This window comes from Dendrobates tinctorius, unplaced genomic scaffold, assembly GCF_039654945.1.
Source record: "Dendrobates tinctorius isolate UK_male_01 unplaced genomic scaffold, ASM3965494v1 ptg000158l, whole genome shotgun sequence".
NCBI lineage: Eukaryota > Metazoa > Chordata > Amphibia > Anura > Dendrobatidae > Dendrobates > Dendrobates tinctorius.
In genome coordinates this window covers 10438299-10457860 of record NW_027361825.1, presented here as the reverse complement: position 1 = coordinate 10457860, position 19562 = coordinate 10438299, and the positions used below count along the sequence as shown (strand labels likewise).

Below are 19562 nucleotides of genomic sequence, written 5' to 3'. Positions count from 1 at the left end.
AGTAGGACTAAGATCATCCACCAAGGAAGTAAACAGTGGATGGTGACAAGATGTTACTTGGTCTCTGGAAGTTGTCCTAAATACCCACTGCCAGAACTGACTAAAAGAAGCATCTAGTGGACTGTTGATGAACATGTAAGCAGGTTGTGGTATGCAGTGACGCAAGAGAAGCAAACCAAGGGTTAACAACTTGAATAGATTTAATATAACGCATTAAGCTCCTCGCAGGGAGATAAACAGTTAAAGGGAGGTTTGAACAGTACAGTGTCAGATAATAAGCAACAAAAGTGAGCAGTAAACGTAATAATGGCAGTTCCTTAAGTCACTTATCATATCAAAGGCATCTCAGTCTTTAGCTGTAGTTCTGGAGACCATGGCGCCAGCAGCAGATGACTTGGTGTGGTTCCAGTGGGATACTTCATGCGACGGTCCTTCTGGCAGCAGCGGTCGGTCTCTGGTACCTTCCACTGAGCCCCTAGTCCAGAGGTTGGTGCGGCCAAGGCAAACAGAGCGGCAGCACTTCCAGAATCTGGCGTAGGGTGGTCCATGAGGATGGATTGGTCAGGCCACAAAAGTCTATCTGGTGTCCGGCTCTCTCTCAGTGGCTCGGGCACTGTGCTCACAGCTGAGGAGCACACGGCAGCTCCCAGTCGGGTGAAGGCAGTACACCCAAATCCTCGGTCCCTCCTTGGCACTCTGGTGATTGCAAGGACCGGCGTGGCGCAGAGGGATGTAACGCAGGTGCTCAGGGGACAGAGCACACACCTCAGCCTGCAGCTTGCAAACCACTCGAGCCACAACTAACTGCTTCTGCGCGCACTTTCCTTTGAGCACGCCCCCTGCTGCCAAATCAGGGGTTCTGTCTGGGCTGTTATGCTTTCCCCCGGACAACAAGGGACGCAGCTTCAGCAGTTACGGACCCGGTGCAGCGCAGGTACCCATGGTCCGATGCTTCTCCTTCCAAACGATTGGCTGAAACATCATTCAAATGACAACTAAAGTGTTAGAGGGACTTAAGGTTCCAGAGAAAATGATTATGAGGACCATCCTTACTCCTTCAACTCTTCCGCGTCATAATATTTATTTTATCATTGCACTGACAGAACTTCAATAAGATCAAATAGATTATTTTTGAGCCATCCCATAAGAAATAGATCTTATTGGCTATTGATTGACTCTAAAATCACCTCCAAATAATATTGTCTTCTGCTAGTGGGTCGCCCTCCCAGGGCCATGGGGTACTCAGAACCGGGCCAGTGTCAGGGGGATGTGTCACAGCAGCGGTGACCCGGTCCGTGGCCCTGGGCGCCCAAGCAATGGGGAGATGTGAATGGTGGAATGTAATTAGATAATTAGATGAATAGTTCGTGACTCCACCTGTGGTATTCGGCAAGTGAGATGTTAGGCCGACGCTGCATGCAGATCCTCTGGGGCTGGTGGTGTGTGTGCAGCCAAGATGGTGAAGCTCCCCACAGGTGGAGCTGTAGCCCCAGGGCAGTGTAGATGTAAGAGAAGAAGAGAAGCACAAGTGGTGTAAAAGCTGGTACCCAGATGCAGCGGTGCTGGGTGCGTTGGCGCAGGAATGAATGGAGGACACCAGGGCATGTAGTTCCAAAGCTTTACTCACAGTCTGTAGTGGCTGTTTCCGTGCCGTGTCCTCCGGGTCAGGGACTCAGTCAACCTCCAAGCAAGATGGAATGCTCCCTTCCAACGCTCCGCCAACATGTACCTTTCTGAAGGTCTCCTCTTATAGTGCCTTTAAGTGTGAAGATCTCCTAGTACTGAGTTACACTGGAGTTCCTCCTGACAGATGTTCCCAAGAACTCTACTTGTACGGCAGACAGCTGTAGCCTGCTTCGGGGACTCCCTACTCCTGAGTCCCGGCTCACTATCCAAGTTGCTGTTGTGCCCCCAAGTCTTAGATGGGAGTAGTGCATTAACAGCCCACTACTCCACCGGTGTCTGCTGCAGAACCATTAGTGTCCATATAACCTCGGGGACAAGGCCCTGGCCTTGCACTTAGAACTTCTAGGCAGGGTTCTTCCTCTAACCCACGTCCTCTCTGTTTCCTTTTACTCCTTCGTTCCGTACTAATCTCTCTCTCTCTTATGGAAGATCAGGTTTCAGTTCAATGTCTTTCTCCTTTCCTTTCCCGTGCCAGCTGGCTCAGATCACTGAGGCAGCTGCAGCACTCCTTCCTCCATCCCTCCTCCAGGGATCCCCACTCCTCTCTGAGTGATTTCCTTACTCACTGACCTCCTGTCAGACTGACCTGTAATCCTAAACCTCCCCGCTCTTTTATGTATTCTCAACTCCACCCACCTCCCAGCACGGTTAGTGTTCCAATCAGGGAACCACCAAAGGTGCTCTGCTACCCGCTAAGCAAGGAGCCGCAATGTGGTTTTGCTGAACTACTTTGTTGTGTGGGGTGCGAGTGTTGGAGCGTGGTCAGGAGCCTCCAATTTACCTGGATGGTGGGGTACCACACCTCAGGAGGAGGTGCAGTACCTCTGTGACGACTGAGCCTCAGGGGCGCCACACTAGACCTTTTGGGGCCATTATTCTGTTAGAGATTTATTTCTTCAGGGACTCTACTTTTTGTGCTAGCCAATCTCTGGCGTTCTTAACTGGACTGATACTGTTTTTTTACTTAAAAACAAGGGGTATACTGTAGCACAAAAATGATAGCAATACGAGTATTAATGAGTCACCTTCATTTTAATTATTTCATAAATCAATAGTACACAGGAAAATAAGCAACTTAGTAAGATATCTTATCAGAGAAATCAACTTATTTTTACTCCTGGACTAATCTTTCGGTCTCTGTAAAATCTGTATTCAGGAAAGAAAGATTTTTCCATTATTGAAATAGGAAATGACGGTTGGTGCTTGTAAAATTCTATGGAGGAGGAAGGAGGAGGAGCTAGAGGCAGAAACAGACATTCTTATGAAATGACAGTTGTAGTTCTCCATAGAACATTATTAGCACTAGTCATCTCCTATCTCAGTAATGATTAAGTTTGTATTCACTGAAGACACATTTTATCTGAGAGTTGAGAATGTAAAGAATGAAAGATCAGTCCAGGAGGAGAAAGAAAAATTGCTCTAATAAGATATTTTACAAAGTTTTATTTTTATGAAAAAAAATATATAGCAACCTTCACTTTTTAAGCCTTTTTATTACACTTGCCTTTTGCGCTTTTAATTCAGACTTTTGGTCCAATGGAGTGTAGACAAGCTTACCTATGGAGCTATGTTGTGCGAGAGGAACTCACCATGTAGTCTGATCGAACTTTCACCATCATCATGTTGGTAGTACGCCAGTGAGTAACACACGAGGCCAACTTTTAGCCAAAATAAGTCATATTTAACAGCTAGAAGACTCAAAGGTACTCTCTTGTTCAAGGGCATTGGCACCATAGAAGCAGAACAATCTTGGAATCTGAGTAGATATCCTGACCATGGCTCCAAAGGAACCAGCAAAAGAGGGAATAAAGAAATTGATGCAAGAACCATGAAAAAGATAATAGAGGGGAATACACCATAGGGCCGAGTCATCATGATGGATGTAGGGGATGCTTATGCTAGACCAGTCTTTGTGGAGTAGAAGGAAGCAAATTTATTAAGAGGTGCATGCCGCTTAATGAATTCGGGTGCTTCTTCTGAATGGCGTGGTTCTCCATGCGCCGTGCCAAAAATGCTATTCCAGTTAAAGACTGGAGTAGCATTTCTGTCATACAATCCAACATCCCTTTTGATGATTTTGATGAGTGGGCATGGTCACTCTCCTATTGCATCTTTGGTTCTTCCCAAGCATTTCCAATTTTAGCAGAGCTAATATAATTTGGGGTCAAAATTCCAAAAATCGCCACATTCTTGCGCAACTCTTGTTTGCACAAAAATTTTGCAACTTTTCAAAGCTTTTACGCCCTTCCTGTCTCCTCCATAGTTCCTCCCAGTTTGGCGGAACTGATTCAAACTGGTGTGAAAACATCAAAAACTGCAACATTTTTGCACAACTTCGCATTGTGCTAATTTTTTGAGACTTGTCAAAGCTTTTACACAATTTTTTCTCAAAAAATCTTTGATAAATTGGCCCTAATGTGTTCTGAAGAACTTCCCTTTGACCATGTTAGTCGTTCTTATTATTTATACCATAGAATACATCACACAGTTCATTTATGCATCATAAACATTATATATAACATCTTTATTCAATTTACATAGCTGCTCTTTAAGCATGTAACATGTATACAATAAATATATAGTATATAAAGCAAAAGTATTCATCGCATCATACAAGACACACCCTGATTGTCTATGGTTCTGCCAGCAATACCACTACTGACCATCAGAGGCACATTTTAATTAAATAGCATTTAATGTAAACAATATATAATATATACCTATAACATGACTTCTAGTGATCACCTGGATCCACCTTCACGTTGTCTCATTTTTCATTGCACTTCCACCACCTGGCCATGCTCCTTGGGTTATATTTTAATACACTGTTGGCCAATGTTATCATGCAAACATGTTTTTTGTGGTTTTGCAAGATGTGGTAGCTAACAAGGGTCCGTATGGCCAAACCTTGTCCTCCCAATTATAATAAGAAGTCTTCGTCTCTTGATTTATAGTAAGAGACCAAGAAACCAAGGTGCCATTTTAGAAGCCCCAAGCCTGTAACATTGAAATTCTTGCATACTGAGCCACATGTGGAGCCTCATCACTAAATATCAGTCATACTCATACACTTATCACAGGATATTACAAAAGTCCAAAACATTGATCTAATATACCAATACTGAGTTTTGTCTTCAAAAGAACATCCTTGAAGCCCATTTAACAGTATGGGATGTCCTCCTTGTTAGGCACTGATGTTATAGCTTGTTGGAGGACTGAGCCTTCTTAAGCAGTAGACTAACTGTTTAAAGAAAAGGAAAAAAAATCATATTAGCATTGTCCTACGTCTATTTTTTACAGTAAATCTTCAGGCAACTAAAAATGTGGTGCAAAACATTGTGCCTAACAGGTGCTACGTTTTGGTTATTATTTCATCAGCCTACATAATTTATAGGCTATTCCTACTGAGCAGAGGAGAGCACTAAATTGTTATCAGTTGTTGCCTGCTGAGCAGGGGAGAGCACTTTACTGTTATCAGTCCTTGCCTGCTGAGCAGGGGTTGGCACTTTATTATTATCAGTCCTTGCATGCTGAGCAGGGGAGGGCACTTTACTGTTATCGGTCTTTGCCCGTTGAGCATGGGAGGGCAATTTACTGTTATCAGTCCTTGCCTGCTGAGCATGGGAGGGCACTTTACTGTTATCAGTCCTTGGCTGCAGAGCAGGGGAGGGCACTTTACTGTTATCAGTCCTTGCTTACTGAACAGGGGAGGGCACTTTACTGTTATCAGTCCTTGCCTGCTAAGCATGGGAGGGCACTTTACTGTTATCAGTCCTTGCCTGCTGAGCAGGGGAGGGCACTTTACTGTTATCAGTCTTTGCCTGTTGAGCATGGGAGGGCACTTTACTGTTATCAGTCCTTGACTGCAGAGCAGGGGAGGGCACTTTACTGTTATCAGTCCTTGGCTGCAGAGCAGGGGAGGGCACTTTACTGTTATCAGTCCTTGCTTACTGAACAGGGGAGGGCACTTTACTGTTATCAGTCCTTGCCTGCTGAGCAAGGGTTGGCACTTCATTGTTATCAGTCCTTGCTTGCTCTGATCCAATCAAATCTCTTCCAACTTAAGTACACCTTCCCACCCACTGCATGCAGTTTCACAGACACGTAGAGCAGGGGAGGGCACTTTACTGTTATCAGTCCTTGCCTGCTGAGCAGGGTAGGACAATTTACTGTTATCAGTCTTTGCTGGCTCTGATCCAATCAAATCTCTTCCAACTTAAGCACACCTTCCCACTTACTGCATGCAGTTTCACAGACACTTAGAGAAACTGCAACTACAGCCTCTTCTCCCACCTACTATATGTTTTTTGGGGTAAAATTAGGAATTTTTTGGAGTCTGCTGTTATGGAGGTGGGAACTACATGCTGCTGGAAGGTGAGGAACACATCTTTAGAATAAACCAGTTTGCAAAAAACTTACCCCACTGATTGTTAATATGATTACAACCAATCCAAGGATAGTAGTAAGACATATTAGGATGATGCCCCAGACGGGAATAACGTTGATTGAGAGAGGAGCTGTTGACAGAATAGAAAGAAAGATATAATTATACAGTCTCAAAATGTTAACTTTTCTGCTTTAACGTACTATCACAATCCACTTACCAGAAGTTGTCCCTGTGGGGGTATTTGAACTGGTGGAAACTTTGGTTATTGTTGAAGTTCCACTTGTTGGTTGTTGACTGGCACCACTTGTAGACACAACTGTATTGGCAATTGTTTGTAGTTTAACACTGGTTGTAGTGCTGATAGTGCTGGTTCTTGTACTAACTAGAGGAGTAGTTGTACCAATTGTATTTATTGATGTTGGGTTAGAAGCAGTCCCCGTAGTGGATGGGGTCACTGTTGATTTACTTGTTGTAGGGCTAATAGTAGAAAAAGATGTGAAAGTCTTAGAAGTTTCCGGTATAGTTGGTTGACTATTAGTACTCTGGCTGGTAGCTGGAATGAAGTAGTATGTGGTGGTTGGTCTCACTGATGAAGAAGATATGGTTAAAGCAGTAGAAGAAGTTGTTGAATCACTGGTCATTGGTATATTACTGCTAGTGGTTGTGGTCACTGTGCTGATAAGGATTGGGTTTGTAGTAGTTGATGTAGCTGAGGAAACCCCATTGCTAATATTGGAGGGATTTTGACTGCTACCAGTAATGTAGGTTGTCACAGTACTGGAAAAAGATGGATTGGTGTCAGTAGGTCTTTGGCTTCTCAATGCATCACTAGTAAACCTTGATATACTTGATGTTGAGCTGGTAGAGGTCAAAATAGTTGAATGGGTTACAGTGCTTGTAGAGGTAGATGATGGTGCAGTACTTGTTGATCTTGATGTATGAGTTAAGGTAGTTGAAGGTGTAGAAGGAGTAATTATTGTATGTGTTTGAGATGTTGTAGCACTGGTTGAGTTTTCAGTAGATGCTTCAGTAATTATAGTTGTAGAGTTCTGAGTGTTATCTGCAGTTGATGAAAATGTCGATGTTTCAGGTGAAGTTGGTTTTATAGTGATCAAGTTAGTTGAAGTATGTGGAGTACTATAAGTGGTAGCGATCTGGGTTCTGACCGGTATGGAAGAAGATGGCATAGTACTCTTTGAAGTTGTATTCATACTGGTTAAAGTTGTGGAAGCAGTATAGTTTGAGGACGGTTTTGTTCTGGTTATGATGGTTCCAGTAGTATGAGAAGTTATGACATTTACTGAGTTTGTCAATGGAGTGACAGAAGTAGAAGATACTGCAACATTTATGGTTGAAGAGTTCTTAATATTGGATGTTGTAGATGAAGATGTTGCTCTTTGAGGTGAAGTTGTCTTTGCAGTGCTCAAAGTAGTTGAAGTAGCTGTAATATTATTAGTGGTAGGATTCTTGGTACTGACTGGTAAAGAAGATGACACAGTAGTTTTTGAACCTGTGTTTGTGCTGGTTTTAGTGGTTGAAGCAGTAAAGCTAATAGAAGGTTTTGTTGTGGAGGTTAGAGAGGTTGCTGCGTTTGAAGAATTTAATGTTGATTTTACAGAAGTAGTTGACACTACAGCACTTACGGAGGAAGAATTTTTAACATTAGATGTGGTAGATGACACAGTACTTTTTGAAGTTGTATTTGTGCTGGTTAAAATTGTGGAAACACCAAAGTGAGTAGACGGTTTTAATGTGGATATGAAAGTTGCATTTGTGTGAGAAGTTGCAGCGTTGTCTGAGTTTGTCAATGGATTGACAGAAGTAGAAGATGCTACATTACTTATGGTTGAAGAGTTCATAATATTGGATGTTGTAGATGGAGATGTTGCTGATTGGGATAAAGTTGTCTTTGCAGTGTTCAAAGTAGTTGAAGTAGCTGTAGTAATATTAGTGGTAGAATTCTGGATACTGACTGGTAAAGAAGATGTCACAGTACTTTTTGATACTGTGTTTGTGCTCACTTTAGTAGTTGAAGCAGTAAAACTTGTAGAAGGTTTTGTTGTGGAGGTCAGAGAGGTTGTTGCATTGGAAGAGTTTGAGGTTGATCTTATAGAAGAAGATGCTACAGTACTTATGGTGGAAGAAATTTTAACATTGGATGTGGTAGATGGAGATGTTGCAGCCCCAGTGAAAGTTGACTTAGTAGTGGTCAAAGTACTTGAGGTAGCTAGAGTAGCATTAGTGGGGGGCTTCTGGGTAATAACTGCTATCGAAGAAGGTGACACAGTACTTTTCAATGCTGTATTTGTGCTGGTTTCAGTACCTGTGGTATTACTAGAAGGTTTCACTGTGTGGCTTGGCATAGTATGTGATGTGGCATCAGTTGAGGTTTCTGATGTTCTGGCTGACATAGTAGTCAGTATAGTGCTCTTGGATGCAGTAGATATTGATGTAATGGATGAAGGTATCATAGTGCTTATGAAAAATCCACTACTGTTATTAGTAGGATATTGGGTACTTATAGAAATTGTGGTAGATGCAGTGTTATTTTTTGGAGTTGTATTTGTATTGGCTGCAGTACTCGCAACACTAGACAGTTTAGCTGTGGTGGTTGAAGAATTTTGGGTGGAGAACAATATAGTGACGCTATTGTTTGATGTGCTAGTTGGAGAAGGTAAAGAAGTTGGACTTTGGGTGGAGATTCCTGTAATGGAAATATTGTTTGAAGTTGAACTGGCTGGAAAAGGGGAAGTATTAGCACTAGGATTCTTTGTTGTTGGATTGATAGTGGCTAGAGAAGCGGTATCATTGTTAGAAATTTTGGTTGTGATGGTTGGAGTCACACTTTGAGATATTGTTGTGCTGTTTGAGGTTGTTATTGTACTGAATAAAATTGTAAAGGCTGTCACACCTTTTCTTGTCGAGCTTTGGACACTGGATGCAGTAGACTTTGAAGTTGGAAAGCTTGTATTGGTAGTGCTAGGATAAATTGAAGAAACCATTGAATTATTGGTGCTTGGATTCTGTGTACTGATTAGGGTTGGAGATGTCACTTGTCTGGTGGATATTGCTGGGGTACTAAAATATGTTGATGAAGAAAGTCCATTTTTTGAGGTTGAATTTGATACTGCACTTGAGGATAACAACTTACTGGTTGATGTTTGTGGGGTACCTAATAATGTAGTTAAAGTAGAAGTATTTAAAGATGTTGGTACTTTTGTTGTAGTATGGATAGTTGACTTGTTGCTAGTGATTGATGTCGATGGAAGGGAACTGAATGAATTAGTTGGTTGAGTTGTTGCTCTACTTATTGAAGCAGTGCTGCCTGTAGATGCCATCATAGTACTGGATGATATCAAGGTGTTTGCAGAAGGATGGAGGCTTGTACTAGAATTGATTGTCAATAGGCTGCTTGTAACAGTGGATTGATTACTTGTAAGTTGTTTACTGGTGCCACCAATAGTTGTTGTATTACTGGTAACTGTTGAGTAGCCATCACTGGTTAATGACTGAGGGTTGCTGGAGGATGGTTGAGTGCTTGTTACAATGCTGGAAGTACTTGCTGTACTAGTTGCAGGTGTGATTATGCTTGTGGAAGTTGAAAGGCTACTAATCACAGTTCCAAACGTACTGTTAGTAGAAGTTGCTGCATTAGAAGTAACAGGTAATTGGCTGCTAGTTACAGAACCAGTAGTAATTGTTGAGCTAGTTGAGGAAGACTGGCCAGTTGTACCAAGTACTGCACTAGAAAATGTTAAAGTTTTGGGGGATAGTTGGCTGCTTGTACCAGTACTAGAAAGTGTAATACTACTTGCGAAATTAGTAGCTTCTGTACCAAAAGTTGTTGGACTATTTGTAGATGATGGGCTACTAGTTCCAGAATTAGTTGGTGTGTTATAACGTGAAGTTTTGCTGCTTGTTGACATTGTGGTACCAGTTGAAGGTTGACTGTTGGTTACAATAGTTGATGAAGTTTGGCTCACAAATGACTGACTGCTGGCACTTGGACTTGAAGATTGACCAGTTATTCCAGGGACTGCACTGGAAAATGTTGATGTGTTGGTTGATGATTGGCTACTTGTTGCAGTATTTGAAGGTTGAGCACTGCTTGCAAAATTGACAGTTCCTGTATCCAAAGTAATTGGTGGGTTACTAGTTCCTAATTTAGTTGGTATGCTGCTAAGTGAAGTTTTGCTACTTGCTGACAATGTGGTATCAGTTGCAGATTGGCTGTTGGTTACAGTAGTTGATGTTGATGAAGTTTGGCTGACAACTAACTGGCTGCTGGTACTTAGGCTTGAAAACTGGTCAGTTGTCCCAGGGACTGCACTGGAAGATATCAGAGTGTTGGCTGATGGTTGGTTACTTGTTGCAGTATTTGAAGGTTGAGCGCTGCTTGCAAAATTAGTAGTTCCTGTACTTGCAGCTGTATCATTACTGGTGAAAACAGTGGACAGTGTTACGGTACTAGTGGATGGTGGCTTGCTGTTGGCTGCAGAGACAAAAGTTATTGCTGAGTTACTCGCTGGTTGACTGTTTGTGATTGAGGATACAGTATTGCTTACTTTAGAGAATTGTGGAATGGTTCCCAAACTGGAGGTAAGGATTGCGGTAGTAGTAATTGATACAGGGGGTCTACTTGTTCCTGTAATCGTTGTAGATGATGTACCAGTTGAGATAGAGATAATTGGAGAGTTGTTGGTACTTGCTATTGAAGAAATAATGACATTGCTAGAAGATGGCTGGCTAGTAGTGGCTCCATTACTGAGTGACGTTTGGTTACTTGCAGCAGAACTAGAAAGTGTCTGTGGATTCATTGATGATTTTTGACTACTGCTTTCAGTATTTGATGCTACGGATGATTGCCCTTGAGTTCCAATACTGGAAAAAGGAATTGCACTACTGGTAGATGGCTGGTTGCTATAGCCACTGGTAGGAGTTGATGTACTGAATGATGCTTGGCCACTTGTGGAAGCACTAGAGGGTGTTGGTGAGTTGGTTGTTGGTGCCTGACTACTGGTTTGAACAATTGACGTCAGTGGACTGGTAACTACAGTAGATTGAGCTTGAGTCCCAACACTAGAAGAAGTGAAGATATTACTAGAAGATGGCTGGATACTAGATCCACTGGCAGGAGCTGTTGTACTGAATGATGTTTGGCCACTTGTGGAAGCACTAGAGGATGTTGGTGAGTCTGTTGTTGGTGGCTGACTACTGGTTTGAACAATTGCTGACAGTGGTCTGGTAGTAGATTGTGCTTGTGTTTCTGCACTGTAAGATGTGAAGATATTACTAGAAGATAGCTGGATACTAGATCCACTGGCAGGAGCTGTTGTACTGAATGATGTTTGATCATTAGTGTAAGCACTAGAGAATGTTGGTGTGTCTGTTGTTGGTGGCTGACTGCTGGTTTGAGCAATTGATGTTGGTGGTCTTGTAGCTACAGTAGATTGTGCTTGTGGCCCAACACTGGAAGAAGTGAAGATATTACTAGATGATGGCTGGATACTAGATCCACTGGCAGGAGCTATTGTACTGAATGATGTTTGGCCTCTTGGGGAGACACTAGAGGGTGTTTGTGAGTTGGTTGTTGGTGGCTGACTACTGGTTTCAACATTTGAAGTAGGTGGTTTGGTAGTTACAGTAGATTCTCCTTGTGTTCCTGCACTGTAAGAAGTAAAGATATTACTAGAAGATGGCTGGATACTAGATCCACTGGCAGGAGCTATTGTACTGAATGATGTTTGGCCACTTGTGGAAGCACTAGAGGATGTTGGTGAGTCTGTTGTTGGTGGCTGACTACTGGTTTGAACAGTTGACGTCGGTGGTCTGGTAGTTACAGTAGATTGAGCTTGTGTTCCTGCACTGTAAGAAGTGAAGATATTACTAGAAGATGGCTGTATGCTAGATCCACTGGCAGGAGCTGATGTACTGAATGATGCTTGATTACTCATGTAAGCACTAGAGAATGTTGGTGAGTCTGTTGTTGGTGTCTGACTACTGGTTTGAACAATTGACGTTGGTGGTCTCGTAGTTATAGTAGATTGTGCTTGTGTTTCTGCACTGTAAGAAGTGAAGATATTACTAGAAGATGGCTGTATGCTAGATGCACTGGCAGGAGCTGTTGTACTGAATGATGTTTGGCCACTTGTGGAAGCACTAGAGGATGTTGGTGAGTCTGTTGTTAGTGGCTGACTACTGGTTTGAGCAATTGACGTTGGTGGTCTTGTAGCTACAGTAGATTGTGCTTGTGGCCCAACACTGGAAGAAATGAAGGTATTACTAGAAGATGGCTGGATACTAGACTCACTGACAGCAGCTGTTGTACTGAATGATGTTTGGCCACTTGTGGAAGCACTAGAGGATGTTGGTGAGTCTGTTGTTAGTGGCTGACTACTGGTTTGAGCAATTGACGTTGGTGGTCTTGTAGCTACAGTAGATTGTGCTTGTGGCCCAACACTGGAAGAAATGAAGGTATTACTAGAAGATGGCTGGATACTAGACTCACTGACAGCAGCTGTTGTACTGAATGATGTTTGGTCACTTGTGGAAGCACTAGAGGATGTTTGTGAGTTGGTTGTTGGTGGCTGTCTACTGGTTTGAAAAATTAACGTCGGTGAACTGGTAGTTACAGTAGATTGTGCTTGTGTCCCAACACTGGAAGAAGTGAAGGTATTAGTAGATGATGGCTGGATACTAGATCCACTTGCAGGAGCTGTTGTACTGAATGATGCTTGACCACTTGTGGAAGCACTAGAGGATGTTGGAGAGATAGTTGTTGTTGGCTGACTACTGGTTTGAACAATTGACGTTGGTGGTCTGGTAACTACAGTAGACTGTGCTTGAGTCCCAACACTAGAAGAAGTGAAGATATTACTAGATAATGGCTGGATACTTGATCCACTGGCAGGAGCTATTGTACTGAATGATGTTTGGCAACTTGGGGAGACACTAGAGGGTGTTTGTGAGTTGGTTGTTTGTGACTGACTACTGGTTTCAACATTTGAAGTAGGTGGATTGGTAGTTACAGTAGATTGTGCTTGTGTTCTCGCACTGGAAGAAGTGAAGAAATTACCAGAAGATGGCTGGATACTCAATGCACTATCAGAAACTGTTGTACTGAATAATGTTTGGCTACTTGTGGAAGCAAAAGAGGATGTTGGTGAGTTGGTTGCTGGTGGCTGACTACTGATTGCTGGGCTTCCAGTTGCACTTGAAGATGTGAAGATACTAGAAAATGGTAGCTTACTGCTTTGAGTATTTGGGGTTGATAGACTGTTAGGTAATGATGATTGTACTTTAGTTCCTGCAGTTGAAGTGAGAACATTACTCGATGATGACTGGCTACTAGTTTTTGCAGTAATGCCTGAGCTGCTGAATGCAATCTGACCACTGGAAGACGTCAAAGTACTACTTGCTTCTGTGCTTAAATTTGGTATACTACTAGTGTCATGACTGAATGAAGATGCAATGTTTGTGGTGGACAACATTTTCGTACTGATTGCCCCAGTAGTTGATTGCTGATTTGTGCCAAATGTTATCAGCTGGGTAGTTGGCCCAGTATCAATGGTTCCTGCAGTTCTTGATGGTGTAAATTCTGTGATTTTTGCCCCTGTAGTAGGAGCAGTCATACTAGAAGTGACTAATGAGTAAGGGGATGTACTAATCATTCCAGTAGTGGATGTCGTAGATGTAGTCTCAGTCCGACTTGTGGAAGTATTGGTCACAGTAGAAGATGTAGTAGATTTAGTCGGCGTGGTACTTGTGGAAGTACTGGTCACAGTAGTGGAAGTAGTTGGAGAATTGCTGGTTTTAGTTGATATAGTGCTGGTTGTGGTGCTTGATATTATTGTTGTGCTTGCTGTTGTAGTACTTGGTGCAGTTGTTGGTTTTGTCAGATTTGTTACCTGATTTATTAGATTCTTAATAGCTTGAGCAATTGCATCGAGGATCTTTTGTAATGTTGAAAGAAATGAATTTGCCTGTGCTTCAACAGGAGACACTATGAAAGAAAACAAATAAGTAATATTAATAAGCACTATCTGACCTATCTAAATAGTGGATGTACTTGAGTGGCCCCTTAGTTACTAGAGCCAAGTTGAGGTGGTTACTTCTACACTCGCTTTTATTACAACCCTTGTGTCAACTCTCAACCAGATCTTCACAATTTCATTTTACATGACATCTCTTAAAAATCTGCAACCTTATCGAGAAGGAGTCTTTTGTCAATTTTTTTTGGCACAGTCCATATCTCTTTTCAGCTTTGTGCCATACCTTGGCTACAACCTTTCAGAATTATATCATGCTCCTAAAGGTGATATAGGTATTGAGGCTTGACTCCAACATGGTCTTCCAAGGTTCCTTCAGGTGGGAGACATTGACTTATGTGGGTTCCATGTGTATTACAAGAATTAGAAAATCACTTATTATGAAAATAAAAACATTCATGTCACTTTCTTTTTAGGCGGGGTTTATATCACGTCTTGGTCCCTGCTTAGCATTTTGTTTATGGCTTCCATCTAAATATCAAAAAAATGGCATTCAGTCAGTTTGTGAGACTAAGCCATTGTCTTCAATAAGGCAAAGTCTAAAATATTAAACTTTAGACTTCAGTTGTACCCCTTTTTAGCTGTGTCAATCTTTTTAGCTGGAAGAACAGTGAAGTCTACCATGCTATTGCTACTGGCTAAAAGGATGAAAACCACCAAACAGGAGGTCAAAGAGACCAAAGTTTCATATTTTAGACTCAATTTCTTTATTGAAATCAATGGCTCTGGTTCATCAAGACCAGCGGTTTTCATGCCGGTCTTGATGAGGCAGTTGGGTGGAGTGTGAGGGACATGATTCATTAAGAAGCAAACAAAGTGGTGTGCACCTACGTGTGCGTCTCCTCACAAATGTTCAGGCAGGCACTGGAGTAAGACTTGTGGGGTAACACCCTGTCCAAAAGTCACAAACATTTTGAGCAGCTTTGTGTTGCTCAAAATTGTTGCAACTTTTTAAAGTTTTTTTAGACCAGAATTCTGGCTAAAAACTTCGATTAATTGGGGCCAATGACCTTAAAAAACGCCAATGAAGTGGTGATCGGAGACCCTTACATTGTAATAACTCAGCGTTAATTGATGTAAGGGTCTACCTAAAACATTTGTACCAAAACGGTCATGCAATTTTGCATCACTAATGTCCGATTCTACTAGGGTGAGTGACCACCGGCGTCATGTGTTCCATATAGTCGAATGTAATGGATCCATATGATCCATTTAGTAGCAGATCCTAATGGATTTGAATGAATGATAATGGGATCATCAGGTTTCCATTAATATTGAATAGAGTAGAGTGTTGGGCTATGTTATTCTGTTCATTAGGGGTAATGGAAACATAATGCCATTGTGACCGGAGCATGAAGTCATGTATCCAGTCCACCACTCAGTAATACGATACAGTCATGTAGATGGAGACCTTAACCAACAGCCTATAGAAAGCTGATAAGGTAGGTAAATAAGGTGGCTAACCAAGGTGAGAGGTGAGCAGGCGTGCCACAGTCAGTTACTCAATGGATGGCCTCTGATATTTGCACTGTGAGTTTTCTGACTCTATCGGATACCCGATGAATGACTGCGGAATGCTTTTATCCAGAAAACAAGGAAGTGTTTGCTACTGAAGCATCTAAGAGTCACATCCTCTTTGTGCCTTGTTTTTTCACATCTTTTCTTTTGATAGAATCAATCCCCTCCCCTTACAGCCAATATTTTAATCTGTGAAGTATGCATTGCACCCATAATAGATAAATAATATCAGGGGCCAAAGGCAAAAGGAGTGACTTCAATGACAAAATATGCATCACTTTTGTAATTTACACCATTTGAACCACCATTTTTTTTTACTTAAATACATCTATTTGGGGCTAAAAATCATTTCTCTTAAAAAATGTTGCACAGTTTGCCTTCTATAGCCTCTGTGTTGTCCTGTCTATTGCTGGATGCAGAATGAGTTAGCTGAGAATCTGTCAGTGAGCTTGTTCTGATGGTCTAATGGGAGAGTCTTTAACTTTTGTCTCTGTCTTTATCTGACCTGCTTTAAGGTGATTAATGACCACATCAAAGTTGAATGTGTCGGGAAGCAAAGAGCCTGTAAAATTTAAACGGTGCAACATTTTTAATAAAACCCAATTGCAAAAATGATTTTTAGCCCGAAATACATGCACGTAGTAAAAAAAATAAATAAATAAATAAATAAAAATCACCAAATTTGAACAATTGAGGATTTTTCAGATTGTTGCTATTCAAGATCTGTAAAAGCAACTTCTTGATTTGAGACTTCTGGAAGTGAGGGGGCTGTAACTTTAAGACAATATTGTTCAACCTGTTAATGTACAGCTATAAATCTTATGATTTTGAGGGTCTGCTGAGAATTCTATGTAATAAGCACATCGATCTCACTGCTACATCACATAGAAGTGCACTCATAGGTAGATGACCAGATATTGTTCTGTGCATTGAGCGTGAAATATCAAGAATTACTACAGAAAAAAACATAATAAAAGTTCATTGTCCAAAGAAAACAAAAAAGCATCTAAAGTTACAAAAAATTAGGAAAAATAATTATTAGAGCCACCTAGTGTAGAGGGTGACACAGCCAGGTCTCTACTGATTTCTAAGCTACTGGTTAGGAAGTTGATTCATTATGACGACGTGTGTTGAGCATACCATACTGTGCAAATAAAATAATAAACTAAAATTGGGAATAATATAAAATAATTAATAATAGAATAAATTAAATTAACATGAATATTAATAAATGTAACACAAAAAAAATCTAATTCCATTCCATATAATACAATTTAATAAAAATAGAATAAAATGCAGTAAATAATATGGCGTCAAAAAATTACAAAACACAGTATAATATAAAATGCATAGTATAATAAAAAGCTTAAAACAATATGAAATATATACAATTAAAAAATGAAGCAAAATTCCAACAAAATAGAGGTAAGTTCAATAAAAAATTATATAATTAATAAATGTCCAATAAGATAAAATGTGATAGAATATAATAGATAAAAGTATAATTTTCTTACCGATCAGTAACAGTACAATCCCCAGGATAATCACTCGAGTGGTCCCTGCAGTATACATGGTTAATAAATATTAAATACAAGTATTGAGCCAAAGTAGAAGACAGCAAAGAAGTCACTTTGGCACAAGAAAATAAATATCCAGAGGGGTCCTCCTGGAGGTAAAATGTCCAGAATATGTTCTCCCTCTCCCTTTATGTACAGTATATAACAGAGAACACACACACATATATCATATATATGTAAATTAAGACATATAGGAAGCAGGGAGTGCACCAAGGTGTGTGATCAATGACCTCATACATGACAATCACAAAGTAACGTATGTATTCCTTTGGGTCAGATATTTGGGTGCTAGGTAAGGGTGGAGTATCTATATATAGATTGGAAGGGTAAAAAACAATTTGTCATTAAGGAAATGAAAGTAGCAGGAGTAGAGAGGAAGTAAAGTTTGAAAATTCCGTAAAATCTGTCTCATAAAAAAGTCATAAAGTATGCAAACTTTTCAAAATTAATTTGTTAGATACGTGTAGGTGTAGTAGACAATAAAGAAACAAGGCAGAAGAAGAATCAACACATTTGAAACTTGGTGCTGGAGAAGGATGGTATCAATACCATGGATGGCCCTAAGAACAAACAACTTAATCTTGGAGCAAATCAAGTCAGAATTGTCACTCGATGCAAGGCTCCCCAAAGTACGACTGGACACTTCGTACGAAGAGAGCGATCACTGAAGAAGGACATCATGGTCGCAAGAGTAGAAGGAACAAGGCGAAGAGGAAGGCCATGTTATGATCGTAATGACAGAGAAGACAATGGTGGACCTATCTAGACTTGCACAAGATCAATCTTCCTACAGATCGTTCATCCATCAAGACACCTTGGCTTGAGATTGAGCCGAAGTCCATTAAATACTAAGATAGATAAATAAAAAATAGATGTAGTAGAGGAGTAGTTCGTTTTTCACTGTTGAATGATGGCGATGGGGTAGAATGGTGGGTCATCGCCAATTGGGGTCAACAACTTTATGACTTATATTACTCAGGATATTGGGACTCTAATAGATTCCGAAAACAAGGCACTTCCAGTCCTGATCACCAGTGGTGGTCCGTTATGCTCTGTTCATCTACACTAAATTGAATAGGAGTTGTCCCCTTTCTGTAACTTTTTTTGTAGGGTGAGAAAATGCATGAATTGACACATTGAGACATTGAGGGACAAGATTTCCAGTTGTGAGTCAACCAACAAGCTATCTCTTGAGAACTCAAAGTAAATTTTAATGGGTTCTTCACTATTTTTATACGCAAAAAATGTGCTCATATTGGTCTTACATAAAAAAAAATAAAACAAAGCAAGATATTAATCAACCAGGCTCTCAGCACTGCTGCACATGGTCCCCACTGGGCTCCCATCTCCAGTAGGGAAAGAAATGTGTCCTCTGCAACAACTCAGTGGTCACTGATGTTTTCGGTCTGAGCTGGGAGAGAGAGCTGAGAAGTGACTCTTCTCACTAACATGGAACGTCACAACCAATCAGTGTTCGCCATTGGAAAAGTAACTCTTCATTTTGGTCTGAAGGATAACCATTGAACAACATGATATAGAGGGCAGACATCAGTTCCCTGTACACCATGCCTTTACTATGTGCTGGAAGTAATTTTGTAGTCTATCGCAAACTATTAATGATAAAAATATCTATGTGCTCAAAGAGAAAAAGAAGATGGCTCTGGCGTCCTGCATTGTAACCACCAGTGACTGACCTAACTGTAAATACATGGGAATTGTTGACATGGAAATGAAGAATGGTGATGGGAAAGATAGATAGATATCATATAAGAACAGGAGGCAGCACTCCATAAAATGAAGGTGAAAAGGGGGATTTTATTAGCTCATCTAGTGTGGCAATGTTTCGGCTGTAAACAACCTTTCTCAAGCAATATACCAATACAAGTGAGGAGTATATATAGCAGCAGTACCGCCTATTACAATAAAAGTTTCATTAAAGTGAACCTGTCATCAGTTTTGGCCAATATGAAATAAAGCCACTACCTTTCAGGCCTGATATACTGTATTCTATAATGCTGTATATCTGACCCCAACCTGACCTGTAAGACAGGAAAAATACCTTTTAGTATACTCACTTGTGGGGCGATGCAGTCTGAGGGGTGTCTTGCTCCGGCACTTCACATCTTCTTACGATCGCCGTCCTCCTGCTTGCTTTGTGTGGATGACACATCCCTGCATCATCCACACAGTCTCCTCGGCACAGCGCTCCTGAGCAGGTGTACTTCTCTGCTCTGAGGGCAGAGCAAAGTCCTGCAGTGTGCATGCGCCGGGGCTGTTTGACCTTTTCCGGCACCTGTGCACTGCAGTACTTTGCTCTGCCCTCAACAGGGCAGAGAAGTACGCCTG

The 19562-nt window shown here is 41.2% G+C and overlaps 1 protein-coding gene across 1 annotated transcript; it reads right to left on the bottom strand.

Annotated features, from left to right (window-relative positions):
• Window positions 1-4870: 4870 nt before the first annotated feature.
• Window positions 4871-17211, bottom strand: LOC141052184 (uncharacterized). The gene is made up of 6 exons (XM_073549407.1): window positions 17154-17211; window positions 13319-14075; window positions 6911-13060; window positions 6291-6799; window positions 6106-6203; window positions 4871-4927 (listed from the first exon to the last, which is right to left on the bottom strand). The coding sequence occupies exons 1-6, from the start codon at window positions 17209-17211 to the stop codon at window positions 4871-4873; spliced, it is 7629 nt and encodes a 2542-aa protein (XP_073405508.1).
• Between the last annotated feature and the right edge of the window lie 2351 nt (window positions 17212-19562).

Coding starts and splice junctions, on each gene's coding strand:
- LOC141052184 (XM_073549407.1), bottom strand. CDS start 17,211: ATGTATACTGCAGGGACCACTCGAGTGATTATCCTGGGGATTGTACTG. Junction 14,076..17,153: donor GATTGTACTGTTACTGATCG/GTAAGAAAATTA, acceptor TTTCTTTCATAG/TGTCTCCTGTTGAAGCACAG. Junction 6,800..6,910: donor TCAACATCAAGTATATCAAG/GTTTACTAGTGA, acceptor CTCCAATATTAG/CAATGGGGTTTCCTCAGCTA.